The sequence below is a fragment of the Sus scrofa genome, chromosome 3, assembly GCF_000003025.6.
Source record: "Sus scrofa isolate TJ Tabasco breed Duroc chromosome 3, Sscrofa11.1, whole genome shotgun sequence".
Taxonomy (NCBI): domain Eukaryota; kingdom Metazoa; phylum Chordata; class Mammalia; order Artiodactyla; family Suidae; genus Sus; species Sus scrofa.
The window spans coordinates 17159124-17178610 of NC_010445.4; the positions used below are offsets into that span (position 1 = coordinate 17159124).

A 19487-nucleotide genomic window follows, 5' to 3' on the forward strand; every position below is an offset into this window, starting at 1 on the left:
ACCAGGATGCTGGTGTCCATGAACTGGTCCATCACAGCTCTGACAAAGTTCTTCATCTGCTTGAAGTCATTTTGGTCAATGCTGCCAGAGCCATCAATCAGGAAGGCGATGTCAATCTCTTGTTTGGGACACTCTGCAGGGAGGAAGAGATCAGAGATGCACGTGTGGTTCCAGCCACCTCCAGGAGCCCAGAAGCCCTTCCTGCTCCACAGTCAGGGGGCCATTCGTGGCATAGGGCTCGAGCCCCACCCAGTTTCTGGCACCTTCCACTGAGGAGTCCCAATCCATCGCCCCAGCTACTTCCCCTTCAGCGGAGTCCTTGTGGTTCCCCTCCTCCTACAAGGCCTGGAAAAGTGGAGAAAGGAGGACAGGATGGGAGCCTGGGGGGCTCCTCGTTCACTGAGTCAACAAATACTTAATACATACTCCGGTGCTCCTGTAGGGCACAGGGGAAGGCAATTTAACTAGGTGATTCAGAGCGTGCATTTGGGAGCCTGGGCTCAAAGCCCAGCTCTGGCCCCTATTAGTAGTACATTGGGGCAAGTTACATAATTTCATGGGGCTTCGGTCTTTCCCATCAGTAAAATGAGTAATAATAGTGCCTACCACATTGTTGTTATTGTTATTGGATTGTTGCAAGGATAAAAAGAATGAATATGCACATAAAGTACCTAAGACGGGGTCTGGCCTCCCATTAACAGGTACCTGTTACTACTGTCCGCACCATGTGCCAGGCATGTTTTGGGCCCCAGGATACACCTGCAGCAGAGGCTACGAGGTGCTGCCAAGACTGCCCCCTAGAGGGCTGGAGGACCTCCTTCCCAGCTGCAGGGAGTTGGCTGTCAATGGCTCCTAGCAACGTCCCTCCCTCCGTGTCACTGGGTGTCCAAGGTTACACCGCCTGCTCTTGGGGGTGAGCCCTATGTGGCCATGCTCCCAGCTCCCCGAGGGTCAGCTGAAGCCCCCTCCTAGTCCACCCTCTCCATCGGCCCAGTCCTGCTTCCTTCTCATTGTTGTGGGGCTTGTTCCCAAGAACACTCCCAAGAGAGCCTCGGAGTCTGTTTCTGGGAAGATCCGATGTGTTTACAGACCACAGCTGTAAAAAAAGGGCTCGCCTTAGCCCAGGTGGAGTGCACACTGCAGTGAAAAGACACATCATCCACACGTCAACAAATGAGACATTTCAAGAAGGGATTGTGGCCTGGGTGCCAAACGCAGTCGGGGCCCCCATCAGCACCCCACATCCTGTATCGGGCCCAGGGCGCTGGGCCATCAGGCCTCTGTGGTGCTGAGGTGTGACGCTGAGCCCTGGCAAGCAGCCTCAGGCCACTGATGCACAAATGCCTTCGTCGGGTCCCTGCTTCTCCTCCCCCATCCCACCTACACAACCAGTGGGTGCACTGATGCCGAGAAGAAGGGGCAGATCACTTCCTTACCTGCTTCCGTGAAGCCCAGGAAACCCAGCCCTCATGTGCCCCCCTTCTCACCACAGCGGGGTGCCTGGCACTCCTTATCACCACAGCTTGTGTTTAAAGGCATCTCCCCTGCCCACAGGTACCCCGGGGTGGGGCATGGTAACCGCAAGAGTTTTTTCCACTCTCTCTGTCCCCTCTGCATACTCTCTTCTCACAATTTGGTCTGGATGGTATTTCTGTCTCTGGTTCACCTTTGGCTAAAAGGCCACCCTGGGTGGCATTATGGTTTCTGTGGTTCAAAGCATGGCTCTCAAGTCAGCGCCTTGAAAGGCCCCTGGCACTCGCTTGGAGCCCGTTATTTCCTCTGATGCCACAGACGGGGCAGTTTATCTGCATCTTCCTCCTCATCTGAACTCATGGTCTTCAGCTAGAAAATCACTCACCATGGCTACCTCTGGGCACCTGCATGTGCCGGGCAGGAATCTAAGAGCTTTATGTGTCTCACATCTTAGCCTTTTTTTTTTTTTTTTTGGCCTTTTTCTAGGGCTGCTCCCATGGCATATGGAGGTTCCCAGGCTAGGGGTCGAATCGGAGCTATAGCCACCAGCCGACGCCAGAGCCACAGCAACAAGAGATCGAAGCCACTTCTTTGACCTACACCACAGCTCATGGCCACGCCGGATCCTTAACCCACTGAGCAAGGCCAGGGATGGAACCCGCAACCTCATGGTTCCTAGTCGGATTCATTAACCACTTTGCCACGATGGGAACACCATGTGTATCATATCTTTGAATCTTAATAACCACTTTGATTTTTTTTTCCTTTTTAGGCTGCACCTGCAGCATACGGAGGTTCCCAGGCTAGGGGTCGGATCAGAGCTGCAGCTGCGGCCTATGTCACAGCCACATTACAGTGGGATTGGAACCAAGTCTGCGACCTACACCACAGCTCACGGCAGCACCAGATCCGGGACCCACTGAGCGAGGCCAGGGATTGAACCTGTGTCCTCATGGATACCAGTTGGGTTCTTAACCCGCTGAACTGCAATGGGAACTCCCACCATTTTGATTATTAAGCTCCGTTTTACCAATGAGAAACTAAGGCCCAGGCAACGGAGCCACTAGCTCAAGGACAAAGAAGATAAACTTGCAGGCACTGACTCTTAGAGAGAAGCCTCGGTGGGGCCTCCAGGCACCCTTCTCCGTGGAAGACATCCGTGCTGGCAAACTTGTGCCTCACTCTCCCCACGGCCAGACCATGTGGCCCCCCTTGGCAGGGGATGGGTGAGTCTGGGGAGCCCCAGGCAGGTCCATTGTGAATGACCCAGAACTGCCTCCCTCTGGGATCTCTTGTCGTCACATTTTCACCACCCAAGGCCCTTCCTCTGGAACTAGGACACGTCTCTGCCCCTGTTGGCAAGCCCCTCAGGCCTCCTGCAGCAGCGGCATCACCCTAGGGCCCCCTCCTTTCCCATCAGAGCTGTCACAGCTCACCCAGCGTGGGGCTGCTGCCGTGAGTCACCCATCCTGCCAGGCCAGACAGCGCTCCCGGCCCCTCCTGTCCTTGCTGGGCTTCTGGGAAGGGGCTGTGTGCAGGGAGGCCTGGGCTTCAGGCTCTGCACGCAGGAGCAGCGCCAGCGTGTGCTCTGCGCAGAACTGCCAGCTCTAGGGGACCTACCTGGCAGGGCGGTGGGGACCGTCCCGAGGGTCTGCAGGCGGGAGTCCAGCAGGAGGCAGGAGCCTTTGGCGTACATGTTCTCCCCACAGGCTTTGGGAATGGTTGGGCCACAGGCCTGCGGGCAGAGGCCTGTGTGGACGAGGGGATCCCCAGAACGCTCCCCCCACCTCCACCCCCAGCCCCAGCTCCTTCTGGCCCCGGTTCCTCCTTAAGAAGCTCCTGGGCCCCAGAAAAACTCACCAGCAACGAGGAGAGGTTGGTGGAGGCCTCCAGGGACAGGCCCAGGGACATATTCATGGCCTCTGGGGGTGCTGGGAGGGCAGACACAGAGGGTCACACGCATGGCACACCCTTCCCGGGGTGGGGTGGGGGGGAGTCCAGGCTGGAGGCTGAGGAGGGGACGGCCTGGGGTAGGAGGGGTGGAGGCTCAGTCACTCACTATTCAGCGAGATGGCTGACAGAGGCCGTTGGCTGCCTCGCAGTCGTATAGCTGTCCCGTTTTGTTGACTGCGACCACCTCCAGGGGGGCTGCCACCACGAGTCTGGGGGCACAACCATGACAGATAGTCTCAGGAGGGGTGGGGGGCACAAGGTGCTTTGGGTGAAGAAGTGTCATGGGGAAGTGAGACTTGGCAAGGGGAGCTCTTGGCATCAGCTACTTATGAGGCCATTCAAAAATCAGGGCCCAGGAGTTCCCATCGTGGCATAGCGGAAACAAATCTGACTAGGAACCGTGAGGTTGCAGGTTCGATCCCTGACCTCACTCAGTGGGTTAAAGATCCAGCATTGCCGTGAGCTGTGGTATAGGTCGCAGACATGGCTTGGATCTGACGTGGCTGTGGCTGTGGTGTAGGCTGGCAGCTACAGCTCCGATTAGACCCCTAGCCTGGGAACCTCCACGTGCCGTGGGTGCGGCCCAAGAAAACACAGAAAGACAAAAAATAAATAAATAAATAAAAATAAAAAAGCAGCTTTATCAGAATCCACATCTCTACAGTTGAAGAGATGCAACCGTGCATTTGCAAAACTTGAAAGAATTTTTTTTTCTTTTTGTCTTCTTAGGGCCACACCCACGGCATATGGAGGTTCCCAGGCTAGGGGTCCAATTGGAGCTACAGCTGCCAGCCTATGCCATAGCCACAGCAACATGGGATCCGAGCCGCGTCTGTGACCTACACCACAGCTCAGGGCAATGCCAGATCCTTAACCCACTGAGCGAGGCCGGGATCGAACACGCAACCTCACAGTTCCTAGTCAGATTTGTTAACCACTGAGCCACGACGGGAATGCCTGTGTGCTACATTTCAAAGTAGAGCAAAATAAAATGCCGGCGCCTGGCACTTGCTTCCTTGTTCCCAAGCCTGCCAGTGGGATGAGGAAGGAGCAGGAATGTGCATTTAGAATTCAGGGACCTCTGTATGCTCCTTTCTGGCCAAATGAACCATCTTGTGCTCTCAGGCTCATTGCCAGTGCCACCGCCTCTGTGAAGTCTTCCTGGAATTCCCTCCTGGGTTTGAACTCTCCCTTCCTGGGCCTCCCAGACTTTGGTTATGTCTGCATCACATTGTGACTTCAATTTCTTGAGTCCCTGTCTCAGGGACCCAAGCATGTGCACTTCTGGAGGCAGGGCCAGGGACATAATTTGCCGGTCCTGATGCAAAATAAAAATGCAGGGCCTCTTGTTCTGGGGGAAAAGATGGGTTTCCCCCCCTTTTCTTCTGCAGTGCCTCCCTGTCTACCTGCCCTGGTGTTTCCCCTTTGCTATTTAGTGTCATATTCCTTCACGCGCGGGGATGGTCACAGGACCAGCACAGACCCTTAGAGGACTAGGTAAGCCAGGCGCAGCTGACCCTGACCTTGCCCAGCTTGTACCTGGGGCCAATAGTCAGTGGGCAAGCTTCTCACCCATGCTGCCCTTCCTCCACAAACAGCCACCTGCCTGCAGGCTGAGGGGGCCAAGGTGGGGGAAGTTGCAGGCGGGGGGGGCCTACCTAGATCTGCCAAACTGGGCCACGCTCTGCCCAAAACTGGCTCCATCCCCTTGAAAGACCATGGGCTCCTCCACATCCAAGTTGAATCCATGATAAGAAGCCAGGACTGGGGAATAGAAGGAGGAGGATGTGAGAGAGACAGTCAGAAAGACCCCTTCCCCTCTGGACCCCTGACTTCTTGGGGTCCTGCTGGCCACTGGTTCCCCATCTGCCCAGGCGAATGGAATTTCTTCCTTCTTGGCTGCCTGATTGCCATCGCTGGGTTCCCGTCTCTCGCTCTCCTGCAGAAATAGTCAAATAACAAAGCAAAGGGCAACCATCCAGAGAAATGCCCCCTTAATGACACTTCAAATACTCTCACAGTCTGAAATTAGGCCAGCCACCTCGGATGGGTTAGATCAGCAACATCCCTTAAAGCTAAAGTGACTGTACAACCTGTTGTCTGGTAAATGACACCAGGGACACTGGCACTGTCCCAGGCAAACCAGGGCATACATTCATACCACTTAAAAACTGTCCTTGGAGTTCCCGTCATGGCTCAGTGGTTAACAAATCCAACTAGGAACCATGAGGTTGTGGTTCGATCCCTGGCCTTGCTCAGTGGGTTAAGGATCCAGCGTTGCTGTGAGCTGTGGTGTAGGTCACAGACGGGGCTTGGATCCTGCATTGCTGTGGCTCTGGCGTAGGTCAGTGACTACAGTTCTGATTTGACCCCTAGCTTGGGAACCTCCAAATGCCGAGGGAGCAGCCCAAGAAATGGCAAAACAAAACAAAACCAAAAAACTGTCCTACTCTGTCTTCTCATCATGCAGCGAACCTAAGGTCCAGACGGGGGAACACACTTAGAATTCTGCAATTCATTATTTGCCTATTACCAACACAAAAACTACTCGAACTGATGAACGAATTCAGAAAGTAGCAGGATACAAGGTTAACATTCAGAAATCGGTTGCAATTCTGTATACTAACAATGAAATATTAGAAAAGGAATATGAGGAGTTCCCGTCGTGGCGCAGTGGTTAACGAATCCAACTAGGAACCATGAGGTTGCGGGTTCGATCCCTGCCCTTGCTCAGTGGGTTAAGGATCCGGCGTTGCCGTGAGCTGTGGTGTAGGTCGCAGATGTGGCTCGGCTCCTGCATTGCTGTGGCTCTGGCATAGGCCAGCAGCTACAGCTCCGATTCGACTAGCCTGGGAACCTCCATATGCCATGGGAGTGGCCCAAGAAATGGCAAAAAAAAAAAAAAAAAGAAAGAAAGAAAAGGAATATGAAAATACAATAGCTTTTAAAATCATACCCCCAAAAATTAAATACCTGGGAATAAACCTGACCAAGGAGGTGAAAGACTTATATGCTAAGCACATTAAAACATTAATCAAGGAAATTAAAGAGGATTCAAAGACATGGAAAGATATGCCATGTTCCTGGGTTGGAAAAATTAATATTATAAAAATGGCCATACTACCCAAAGCAATCTACAGATTCAGTGCAATCCTTATCAAATTACCCATGACATTTTTCACAGAACTGAACAAACAATCCAACATTTTATATGGAACCATAAAAGACCCCAAACTGCCAAAGCAATCCTGAGGAACAAAAACCAAGCAGGAGGCATCTCTCTCCCAGACTTCAGGCAATATTACAAATATGCCGTAATCAAAACAAGGTGGTACTGGTACCAAAACAGACATACAGACCTATGGAACAGAACAGAGAACTGAAAAATAAACCCAGACACCCATGGTCAATCAAGCTTTGACAAAGCAAGAAATATAAAAATGGGAAAAAGTCAGTCTTTTCAGGAGGTGGTGCTGAGAAAACTGGACAGCTGTATGTAAATCAATGAAACTGGAACACACCCTCACACCATGCACAAAAATAAACTCAAAATGGCTTAAAGACTTAAATGTAAGACAAGACACCATCAAACTCCCAGAAGAGAACATAGGCAAAACATTCTCTGACGTCAACCTTACAGATGTTTTCTTAGGTCGGTCTCCCAAGGGAACAGAAATAAAAGCAAAAATAAACAAATGGGACCTAATCAAACTGACAAGTTTCGCACAGCAAAGGAAACCATTAAAAAAAAAAAAAAGAAGTTCCTGTCGTGGCTCAGTGGTTAACGAATCCAACTAGGAACCATGAGGTTGCAGATTCGATCCCTGGCCTTGCTCAGTGGGTTAAGGATCCAGTGTTGCCGTGAGCTGTGGTGCAGGTCACAGATCCGGCTCAGATCCCAAATTGCTGTGGCTCTGGCATACGCCAGCAGCTACAGCTCTGATTAGACACCTAGCCTGGGAACCTCCATATGCTGTGGGAGCAGCCCTAGAAAAGGCAAAAAACAACAAAACAAACAAACAAACAAAAGACAATTTACAGAATGGGAGAAAACAGTTTCAAACAATGCAATAGACAAGGGCTTAAGCTCTAAAATATACAAACAACTTAAAAAACTCAATAGCAAAAAAGCCAACAACCCAATGGAAAAATGGGCAAAAGACCTAAACAGACATTTCTTCAAAGAAGATATACAGATGGCCAACAAGCACATGAAAAAATGGTCAACATCCCTGATTATTAGAGAAATGCAAATCAAAACTACTATGAGGTACCATCTCACACCTGTCAGAATGGCCATCATTATTAAGTCCACAAGTAACAAATGCTGGAGAGGGCGTGGAGAAAAAGGAACCCTCCTACAATATTGGTGGGAAGGTAAATTGGTACAACCACTATGGAAAACAGTATGGCGGTACCTCAGAAAATTAAATATAGAACTACCATATGACTCAGCAATCCCACTCTTGGGCATATATCTGGACGAAACTTTCCTTAAAAAAGACACATGCAGAAACGAATCTAGGAACTATGAGGTTGTGGATTCGATCCCTGGCCTTGCTCAATGGGTTAAGGATCTGGCCTGCCCTGAGCTGTAGGTGTAGGTCGCAGATTTGGCTCGGATCCTCTGTTGCTCGGGCATAGGCCAGCAGCTGTAGCTCTGATTGCACCCCTAGCCTGGGAACCTCCATATGCTGCAGATGTGGCCTAAAAGGACAAAAGACAAAAAAAAAAAAAAAAAAAAAAGACACATGCGGAGTTCCCATCGTGGCGCAGTGGTTAAAAAATCCGACTAGGAACCATGAGGTTGTGGGTTCGGTCCCTGCCCTTGCTCAGTGGGTTAACGATCCGGCGTTGCTGTGCTGTGGTGTAGGTTGCAGACGTGGCTCGGATCCCGCGTTGCTGTGGCGGGTTCCCTAGCCTGGGAACCTCCATATACCATGGGAGTGGCCCAAAGAAATAGCAAAAAGACAAAAAAAAAAAAAAGACACATGCACCCGCATGTTCTTTGCAGCACTATTCACAATAGCCAAGTCATGGAAACAACTCAAATATCCATCGACAGATGATTGGATTAGGAAAATGTAGTACATATACACAATGGAATATTACTCAGCCATAAAAAAGAATGACACAATGCCATTTGCAGCAACATGGATGGAACTAGAGACCCTCATACAAAGTGAACTAAGTCAGCAAGAGAAAAACAAATACCATATGATATCACTTATATCCATAATCTAATATAGGAACAAATGAACCTTTCCACAGAAAAGAAACTCATAGACTTGGAGAACAGACTTGTGGTTCCCAAGGGGGAGGGGCAGGGGGAGAGATGGACTGGGAATCTGGGGTTAATAGATGCAAACTATTGCCTTTGGAATGGATAAGCAATGAGATCCTGCTGTATAGCACTGAGAACGGTATCTAGTCACTTGTGCTGGAGCACGATAATGTGAGAAAAAATAATGTATATATGTATGTGTGACTGGGTCACTTTGCTGTACAGTAGAAAACTGACAGAACACTGTAAACCAATGATAATGGAAAAACTAAAAATCCTTTAAAAAATTATGTCATCACAAATATTTTTGATGACAGACTGTGTTGCCCATGTCCCCCTCCCGTGGTGCCAGGCTCTAGGAGGACCAAGACTACTGCATCTGTCTTGTCTTGGTGCCTGGGACAGTGCCAGGCCCTTAGCCGATGGCCCAGAAATGTTGTCTGACCCCGACAAAGAAACTCGGAGCAAGTCACCGGCACAGTCAGAATTCCAACTCACTCTCTCCATCCTTGCCTTTCATCCGTTCCCTGTTCCAGGGGCTAAGCTAGACAGCCTCAGGGGAAGACCCCCTACCTTTCAAGGGCTTTTTCCAAGCCCCCACTTCCCACCCAAAAAATCACCCTTTCCTTCCATATCCTCCTAGAACGCCCAGCTGTCTCTGGATGGAGGAGTTGACTCCAAACTCAAGAGGGGGGAAGCTTTAAGGAGGTCAGGCATCAAGACTCCTGAATCCTGGGATTCGGGGAAGAGGCCAGATATGCTGGGACTCGCCTATGGCCACGTGCAGGGGAGACTCATGTCCCCTGTCTTCCTCACAAAGGGTGATTCTGTTTCTGAGTCTGAAAGCAGCCCCTGTGATCTGACAAGGAGCAGGATATGATGGGACTCCGATTCAAGTGCCTTAGGCGCCAGGTGGGGGGCATTAAGGGGTGAAGTGGGCGGGTAGCACCAGGGGTAAAGTGGGGTCAGCTGCTCCGGGGCTCTGGTCTGCAGAATAGCCAGACCTTCCCATTTCTCCAGGGAAGCCCAAAATCTGGATTTTTACCAATGCAACACATTTCTAAATGACACACAAATGTGGTCCTGACACAGCTGTCGACCTCTGGGTCAGTCCCTCGGCTGCAGTGGGAGAGCCTCCCTGAAGTCAAGGACACGGGGGACATGCAGGACCCAGAGGGCCCATCCAACGCTCCCCCCTCCCCAGAGGCTTCAGAGGCCGTGGTCTTCCCCTCCCTAGGCTGGTGGGGCAGATGCACCTCACGGCAGAGCACCCACGCCCGGGCCCCCACGGGAGAGAGGCCGCGGGGCATGTGGACAGTAGCTCACCCTCCAGCCAAGCATAACCCACGGGCCCCCTGCCCTCGGCCTCGTTCAGCCTGAGCCCAGGTGGCCGGCCATGCGTCCTTGCACCCCAGCACCAACATGAGGCCTCTCCCCTGCCTCGAGTTTCCCTTGAGAGCTGCAGGAGCCCCCCCATAGCAGACAGAGACCCCACCACCACCACCACGCACAAGGCTTCTCCCTGCCCTGAGGGCCCCTACTCACCACTCAGGAGCAGCACAACGTGAAGGCCATCAGTGAGCAGCGCATCAGAGGAGCAGAGGAGGGGTGGGGAGCAGAGCACGGAAGGACGCTTCGTGTCTTTGGGGGGATTAAAATAATGACTCAGGCATTGACGTGGCAGGAGGAAGGCCCACGGAGGAAGTACTCAGTTAATTATAGAAAGGCAGGGCCAGAGACCCAATGCATGTAGGTGAAAAGCCCCATGTTTTTCACCACCACCAGCTCTAGGGCTTCTGGCTTCCTTCTCTACGGCCTGGCTTCCCCAGAAGAACTTCCCCAGCCTTTGAGACCCAGCTGGTGCCCAGGGTCCTGACAGCTCTCTGGGGCCTCAGGAACCAGGCTGCCTCTGAGTGGAAGGGGCAGAAGAGAGAGCAGAGAGGCCCCAGGACACGGGTGTGAAGCTGAAAAGGAGCGGACCACTGCCTCTGGGGGCTCGTGGAGGCGGGGGTGGTGGGTGAGAACACGCTGGGTTAAACGATCTCACGTGGCCGCAGAGTGGGTCTCAGCTGTGGCTCAGATTCAATCCCCGGCCCGGGAGCTTCTACCTGCTGCAGGTGTGACCATCAAGCAACCACCCCCCACCACCCAAATATGAAATAGGAATCTCAGAAATAAACAATTCCTACATTTTTGATCGTTCTCCTTTCTGAGCAAGAGGACGACACTTCCACCATCTACTCCAACCCGTGCAGGACGTGAATTGTTGTTTTGTCCCGCAAATCTCGCCTGTTGGTCACTTAATAGGGAGCTGGGTTCTCAGACTGACTGCTGAGGTGTCCCAGTGCTTGTGTCCGGTGACCTTAATTTTACTCGATCATGGCCCCACATCGCCAGAGCAATTTGCAAATCACAAATCGCAAATTTGCAAGAGCAAATTGCAAGAGCAGCACTGGCAATTCGAATGTGCCAAAAAGAAGCTGTAAAGTGCTTCCTTTCGGGGAAAAGGTGCAAGTTCCCAACTCAGTGAGGAAGGAGAAAAAGAAAAACCCTATGCTGAGGTTGCTAAGCTCGATGCATCTTCTATTCGTGAAATTGTGAAGAAGGAAAAAGAAACATGCGTTCGTTTTGCCGTCTCACCTAAAACCGCAAAAATTACGGCCACGATGTGTGATAAATGCGTCGTTAAGACGGAAAAGGCATTAAATTCGTGCAATAAGACATTTTGAGAGAGAGACCACATTCACCTAATTTTATTATGGTAAACTGTTCGAATGGCTCTATTTTATTACTGGTTACTGTTGTTAACCTCTTACTGGGCCTGGTTTATAAATTAAGTTTTACCATAGATGCGTATATATAGGAAAGACATGTATATATAGGATTCAGAACTATCTGAGGTTTTAGGGGTCAACTGGGGGTCTTGGAATGTAGCCCTCTCAGATAAGGGGGAGGGGGGACTGCTGTAGAGACCATATAAAAGAGTTATCTCGGAGTTCCCGTTGTGGAGCAGCGGAAACGAATCCCACTAGGAACCATGAGGTTGCAGGTTTGATCCCTGGCCTTGCTCAGTGGGTTAAGGATCCGGTGTTGCCGGGAGCTGTGGTGTAGGTCAAAGATGTGGCTCGGATCTGGTGTTGCTGTGGCTGTGGTGTAGGCCGGCAGCAACAGCTCCAATTGGACCCCTAGCCTGGGAACCTCCGTATGCCGTGGGTGTGGCCCTAAAAAGACAAAAAAAAAAAAAAAAAAAAAAAGAATATTGGGCCTTGAATGTGTGGGTGTTGGGGGGTATTTTCCTTTCAGTTTATGTGAAAGTCACAAAGTCACACTTTACTTGATCTTTTTTTTTTATATATATATATAACTTTTCTCTTAGGGGTATAAGATGCCTATGTCATTACAGGTGTGTCCCTTGAGAGGGAACAAGGACCCTGCCCCAAGGCTGGACTCTTCTTCCGTTGTCTTTGCATCCCCTTTCTTCCCTGATCAGCAACTGTCTGAGCCTGTCCCTGGGAGGGCACAGAAGGCTACGGAGGCTGAATAGGGCCCATGTCCTAAAAATAAAAAATGAGGGACACAGAAAGGCTTTTGTGCCCGGGAGCCCCACAGGGCCCTGCTTGGTGACAATCTCTTCATTTCCTCCCTCTTCACTGAACCTCGACTTTTGGAGACAATCTCAAATGATATTGCGTTTCATACATAATCTTCATTTTTGGACTTCTCTTCACAAACAAGCAAAATAACTTTTGGCTGTTTCAGCAACTATGAAGATGTCCAATTTTTGTCTCACTTGCGTTATCACTTGTATCAGCAGAAATTTTTGTTTTCCACTCATTTTTCAAGCATAAAATACCCCGAGGTCCCATTGTAGCACAGGGGAAATGAGTCCAACTAGGAACCCTGAGGTTGCAGGTTGGATCGCTGGCCTCACTCAATGGATTAAGGATCAGGCATTGCCATGAGCTGTGTTGTAGGTCGCAGATGTGGCTTGGATCCCGTGTTGCTGTGGCCGTGGTGTAGGCCAGCAGCTGTAGCTCTGTTTGGACCCCTAGCCTGGGGACCTCCATGTGCGGTGGGTACACCCCTAAAAAGCAAAAAAAAAAAAAAAAAGACTAAAGGATGCATTGCAAAAGATACTCAAATATTTGTGAAAACCACAAGTTGCCATGATACGCTCTTTCTTCCAAGCTAAGATGGTGAGAGATAAATTTATCTTTTGTTATGTCAACATGGTGACTTTTGGAAAGCTCCTCAATATGGGGCTTGGTGGCCAGTAAAGCCAACCCACCTGATTAGGGGGTTGGAACTTTCAGCCCCACGCCTCCAGCCCTTGGGAGAGCAGAAGGGCTGGAGATGGAGGTCAACCATCAATGGCCAATGATATAATCAGTTATGTCCAAGTAATGAAACCTCCATAAAACCCCACATGGATGGGGTTCAGAGAGCAGAGCAGCACTCTCTGGAAGGTCATGCCCTTTCCCCCACCTTGCATCTCTTCCATCTACTAGTAAAATGTTTCTCTGAGTTCTGTGAGCTGTTCTAGCAAATTAATGGAACCAAAGAAGGGGGATGTTGAAACCTGCCATCTATAGACGGTCAGAAGCACAGATGATAACCTGAGCTTGCAATTGCTATCTGACGTGGGGGTAGGAGGCAGACTTGTAGGACTGAACACTCTACTGGTGGAATCTGATGCTATCTTGGGGTAGACAGTGTCAGAAATGAGTTGAATCGTAGTACACCCAGGTGGTGTCAGAAAATTGCTTGGTGCTAGGGAAAAGCCCAAACACAATCCAGTACTCGGAACTGGGATGCTCAGAACCATTAACTGGTGTCAAAGTTGGGTTTGCTAAGGAGTTCGTTCCCGTTGCGACTTAGCAGGTTATGAACCAGATTAGTATCCTCAGCTCTGGCCCAGCCTCAGGCCTCGGAACTTCCATGTGCCCTGGGTGCAGCCACTAAAAAAAAAAAATTAGGAAAAGGGAGTCTTGAAAAGGAATTTTATGTGTGGTCAGGAAGGATGAAGATTGGAACAAATGAAATAAATGAGGCCCAGGTCACCCTGGCTTCTGCCCACGCCTGCCCGCCTGCCCCCGCCCCGTCTCACGCCCCCTCTCCCGGTCACCTCCCCCTGGTCCTTCCTCTTCCTCAGGTCACCTTCGTGGTCACCTTTGATGTCAACCCCAAGGCCCAGCTGGGAGACCGGCTGCTCCTCACGGCCAATGTGAGCAGGTGAGCAGGGCCAGGCCTGGGCCCGCGCCCCCTCCCGCCCAGCCTCCTCCTCCGGGGCCCCTGCCCACCGGCATCCTCCTCTTTTGCCAGTGAGAACAACACCCCCAGGACCAGCAAGACCACCTTCCGGCTGGAGCTCCTGGTGAAGTATGCGGTCTACCCCGTGATTAGCAGGTGCCACACCACTGCCCCCGGAGGGTCTCCTCCGTCACTCCGCTGGGGCTCGGGGAATTCTCACCCTCCGCAGCAGCTGAGCATGCGCCGTGTTTAAGGTTTATGCCACCCTTTCAACTGGCAGGTGATACAGCCAGCAGCACGTGCCCATCGCACCTAGAGGGTGGTGGTGGTGGTGGTGGTGGTGGTGTCCTGACAGCCTACACTTAAGAGAGGCTACAGCTCTCAGAAGCCTTCCTTAAAAGCCCCCGAGGCTGTCCAGGACTCCCTAAGACCTACAAGCTGTGGCCCCTGAATTGTGGTTCTGACAGCCTCGGTGGGGGCCAGGGTACCCTGCCTGATGAGAGGCAGAAGCTCAGCAAGGCTGTCCCTGGGGTCCCGCACCCGAGGCTGCGTGAGTTTCCCAAGGAGGCAGGGGGCGCTAGAGCCCCCTGTCGGGGGCGGCCTCAGCCAGACAGTCAAGGGTCCGTGGCCTTGGCCTGAGCCCTTGGCATTTGGGCAGGACAGGTCCTCATCTGCAGGAGCAGGTGTACAGCGTGCGGGGTTTTGGAAGCCCCCTCCTCTTCCCCGTCTCCCTGGGGAAGGACGGGCAAAGGCCCTGCTGGCTGCAGAGGCTGGTACCAGGGAAAAGCTGGGTGGGTGAGAGCAAACACCCCTCAGTGCTGCCCGAGGAGGGGCGGGCGAGCTGTTTGACCTGAAGGAGTGGAGTCAAGGGCCTGAGCGGGTCCCTTCCTTGGCAGACAGCTTCCCAGCCTCTGGCGTGTTCCAGGCACAGCGCTGTGGTCACTCTCCGTGTGGACACATGTGACAGTCCGCCAAGGTTTATTGAGCCTTATCATGTGTAATCCTCAGCAGACAGAAGCCGCTGCCTCTGTGAGATCTAGGCACTCGGTGACGTGACACAGGCCCCTGGGGCTTAGCCTGGGCCCCCTCCCCTGCTGGTTCTGCCCAGGGGCCTCGTTGGATCTCCTCCTCCTGCCCGGGGCTTCACACTTGCATTCACACCTGCCAGCAGGGGCTCTGGGTGGCCCAGGCAGGGGCAGGCTGGGGGCTGGCTCGTGGCTGTGAGCTCTGGGGTTATCCACAAGCAGGACACAGCCGTCGAGGTGTGTGTATGACTCGACAGCCCAGCTGTGCTCGGCAGTGGTGATTCTGTGGGTGGGGACCCTCGGGGGGCCCTGGGACAAGGCTAGGGTGTTGCAGGGAGCCCCCCTGCCCCCGTAGACGAGGGGTGAGAGTGCAGAGTGAGGGTGGGGGTTAAAGTTTGGACGGCGCAGGCAAAGGACAGGTGTGCGAGGAGTGGAGTGGAAGTGAGGGGCCAGGCTGGTGGCCATGGCATCTCAGATGGGCCTGGGCCGCCTCAGGAGGGGTTCTGACACGGACGCCCAGCCAATTTCTCCTCCTGCCTCCCCAACAGGTTGGCTTCTTCAAACGTCCGTACAAGGAAATGATGGAAGGAGCAAATGGACAGACTGTCCCACCAAATGGGACAGGAGACCCCCAAATGGCCCAATAAGAAACTCCCTGTTTGCCTTTGCACCTGCTCTCCCCTGAGAGCCTTCCTGGCCTCTTACTCTCCCCAAGTCAAGCCTGACAGGAAGGAAGCGCTCCCCCCGGAGGGAGGCCACCATCAGGCTGCCTTCTCTCTTGGGAGGATGCTGTGTGTTTGCACGAAGCACCTTGCCTGGGAAGGGCCTTGTGAAGGCTTCAACTGGAAACCCCAGGACAGGGACCCGGTCTTAAAAATAAGATCTCTACGGACATGAGTCCTGGACAATGATTCCTATGGGGTCCCCTAAGCTTGGTGCACCCTGGCCAGCCCTGAGGACCGGCACCAGGACAAGACAAACAGAATGGGGGCTGTGAACACCTCTGATTGGGGGTAACCGGGCCTCTTAATCTGCCCCCTCCATGTCAGGGCTGTCGCGGATGGGAAGCTGATGGGGATGGTGGGTGGGGGCGGGTGGCAAGCTACTGTCCCTGCTGGAAAAGTCCTTGGGGCTGTGGTGTCGGCCAGCAGCTACAGCTCCGATTCACCCCTAACCTGAGAACCTCCATATGCTGCAGGTGCGGCCCTTAAAAAAGAAAAAAAGAAAAAACCAAAAAACAGAAGGGGAGGCAGTTGACCGTGGGATCTGAGGGGAAAACTAGACATTGATCCTTCAGCTCCATCCAAATAGCTCCCTGGCCCCCAGAGGGTCACAAGTCCTTTCAAACTTGGAAGCTTTGGAATCTCCAGAAGACCACCCCTGATGAAACTGCCTCAAGCAGGGCTCCAGGTTAGATTTTATGAGAATCAGAGTTTTGTTTTTCAAACTATGAACCCCTGGTGGGCTCCAGGCGGCTCCTAATTGCTCCGTTGGGGAACAAAAGCAAGTGACAGTTTTAATCCCATGGGTCTCACACATTTGAACCCCGTGACTTTCACAGAAATCCTGCCATATCCTCCCTGATTGTGTCCCAAAAGCTGGTCCACAGGCTCCAAGCACTGCAGTGGGCCCTTGCCTAACACACAAGCACCGGTGCTATTTTCACATAATTTTCCTTTGTGTATTATAGCTTACCTTCGTTATATTTGCATTTTTCAGAATTGCTCTTCACGTGCTCTATCCCCAGACCACAAGAATGGGTATGACTCAAAATTTATTCACTGAGGCATAAAAGTTGTGAAAAAATATATATATGGTTGTTGCAACTTAGAGCAACGGCAGCCACCCAAAGGGGTCCTGAATGAGTTCCCCTGCACATGTTATAGACGTGTGTGAGCGCTGGGATGAGTGATGGGAAACCAAGAAATTGAAATGTATCTGGGACATATTATACTGTCTGAAAATTGGATTTTATTGGGGCAGATATCTATGCGTTCTCAGGCTGTTGTCCATTATGAAACTTTGTCAAACTGGGCCATGAAACTATCAAGACACTTGCGTCATTTTCAAACAAAGCCTCATGGCCTTTCACATAAACAACAGAGATTTCTTAGAACAAGGGCAACGTACCCCTTTCCCGTCTACAATCAGTTAATTTTATCACTGAATACAGAGAAGACAGAGAAACCACTATGGCATAAATCAGTGTTGCTTTTATAGGAGTTCCCGTTGTGGCTCAGTGGAAACGAATCTGGCTAGTATCCATGAGAACGCAGGTTCCATCTCTGGCCTCAGTGGGCTAAGGATCCAGCATTGCCGTGAGCTGTGGTGTAGGTCGCAGATATGGCTCAGATCTGATGTTGCTGTGGCTGTGGTGTAGGCTGGCAGCTGTAGCTCCAATTCGAGTTTCCATATGCCGTGGGTGCTGCCCTAAAGAGACCAAAAAAAAAAAAGGGGGGGGTTGCTTATATACCTAAAGGAGACACACAAATGGCCAAAAAAAAAAAAAAAAAAAAATGATCAACACCACTAATTATTAGAGAAATGCAAATCAAAACTGCTATGAGGAGTTCCCGGCGTGGCGCAGTGGTTAACGAATCCGACTAGGAACCATGAGGTTGCAGGTTCGGTCCCTGCCCTTGCTCAGTGGGTTAGCAATCCGGCGTTGCCGTGAGCTGTGGTGTAGGTTGCAGACTCGGCTCGGATCCCGCGTTGCTGTGGCTCTGGCGTAGGCCGGCGGCTACAGCTCCAATTCAACCCCTAGCCTGGGAACCTCCATATGCCGTGGGAGCAGCCCAAGAAATAGCAACAACAACAACAACAACAAGAAGACAACAAAAGACAAAAAAAAAAAAAAAAAACTGCTATGAAGTACCACCTGACACCCACCAGAAAGCCATCATCAGAAAGTCTACAAGCAATAAATGCTGGAGAGGGTACGGAGAAAAGGGAACCCTCTTACACTGCTGATGGGAATGTAAACTGGTGCAACCACTATGGAAAACAGTATGGAGATTCCTCAAATAGCTAAAAATAGAATTACCATATGATCCAGCAATCCCACTCCTGGGCCATGACTGCAAAAGACACATGTACCCCAGTGTTCACTGCAGCACTATATACAATAGCCAAGACATGGAAACAACCTAAATGTCCACTGACAGAGGAATGGATAAAGATGTGATGCATATACACAATGGAGTATTACTCAGTCATAAAAAAGAAGGAAATAATAGCATCTGCAGCACCATGGATGGACTTGGAAATTATCATACTAAATGAAGTTAAGCAGTGAGGGACAGACACCATGTGATGTCACTTATACGTAGAGTCTAAAAAAGGGATATGAATGAACTTATTTGCAGAACAGAAACAGATGCACAGATTTTGAAAAACTTACAGTTACCAAAGGAGAGACAGGTGGGAGGAATGGAGGGTGAACTGGGGGTTGGGGAGGGAAATGCTTCAAAATTAGGTTGTGATGACGGCTGTATATACACTATATTTTATACGAATGATAAATATAAAACATTTTTTAAAATAAAAAAAAGAAATTAAGTTGCTTTTATAGCAAAGGTATGTGCAGGCCACATAATTCCTAAGAACCTTACGGAACTAGCATTGAGATTCACATCTGTACCAGACGGTTGTCTTTGGCTGCAAGTAACAGGAGTAACAAAGTGTAGAAAGGCATAAACAGGCCTTCACCCAGAGGGCCAGGAGCCTGAGTCAGAGGATCAGTTTTCCTTCGGGTGGGCGGAAATGGGCCTTGCAAGTGATCTCCAAGCCTCCCCGCACAGCCCCACCTCGTGTCACCGACGGCAGCCCAGATGAGTCCCTCTCCTTCCCCACATCCAGAAGACGGGCCCATTGGTGATGTCATGTTAACACATGGAGACCTAGAGTTCCCGCCGAGGCTCAGCAGTAACAAACCCAACTAGTATCCATGAGGAAGCGGGTTCGATCCCTGGCCTCGTTCAGTGGGTTAAGGATCTGATGTTGCTGTGGCTGTGGTATAGGCTAACCCCTAGCCTGGGAACCTCCATATGCCAGGGGAGCAGGCCTGAAAAAAAAAAGAGAAAAGATAGTTATCCCAATCTGTTTGATATGAAAGCCCTTACTTTCAGGTGTACTTCTTTTTTTTTTTTCTCTTTTTTTTTTTTTGCCACACCTGAAGCATAAGGAAGTTCCCCGGCCAGGGACTGAACTGGAGCAGAGCTGCAGCCTATGCCACAGCTGCAGCAACACCAGATCCTCAATCCACTGCGCCACAGCAGGAACTCCTCAGGCATACTTCAAGTACACAGCCCTGTATCATTTAATTTTCAGAAGGTATAATACATCCGGGAGTTTCCATTGTGGCTCAGTGGTTAACAAATCCGACTAGGAACCATGAGGTTGCGGGTTCGATCCCTGGCCTTGCTCAGTGGGTTAAGGATCCAGCGTTGCTGTGAGCTGTGGTGTAGGTCTCAGACACAGCTCGGATCCTGAGTTGCTCTGGC

General features: G+C 51.2%; 1 protein-coding gene across 2 annotated transcripts in view; it reads right to left on the reverse strand.

The window, feature by feature from the left end:
* ITGAD (integrin subunit alpha D) overlaps nt 1-10653 on the reverse strand; it is a 33616-nt gene extending 22963 nt beyond the window's left edge. Inside the window, exons 1-6 of one of the 2 annotated variants that reach the window (XM_021086386.1) lie at nt 10256-10653; nt 5085-5190; nt 3533-3635; nt 3334-3404; nt 3094-3208; nt 3-133 (exon numbers count right to left, since the gene is read on the reverse strand). In XM_021086386.1, coding sequence (XP_020942045.1) covers nt 3-133; nt 3094-3208; nt 3334-3390 — 303 coding nt within the window. In that variant the 5' untranslated portion in view covers nt 3391-3404; nt 3533-3635; nt 5085-5190; nt 10256-10653. The remainder of the gene's footprint in view (nt 1-2; nt 134-3093; nt 3209-3333; nt 3405-3532; nt 3636-5084; nt 5191-10255) is intronic. The other variant, XM_021086387.1, reaches the window with a different exon arrangement.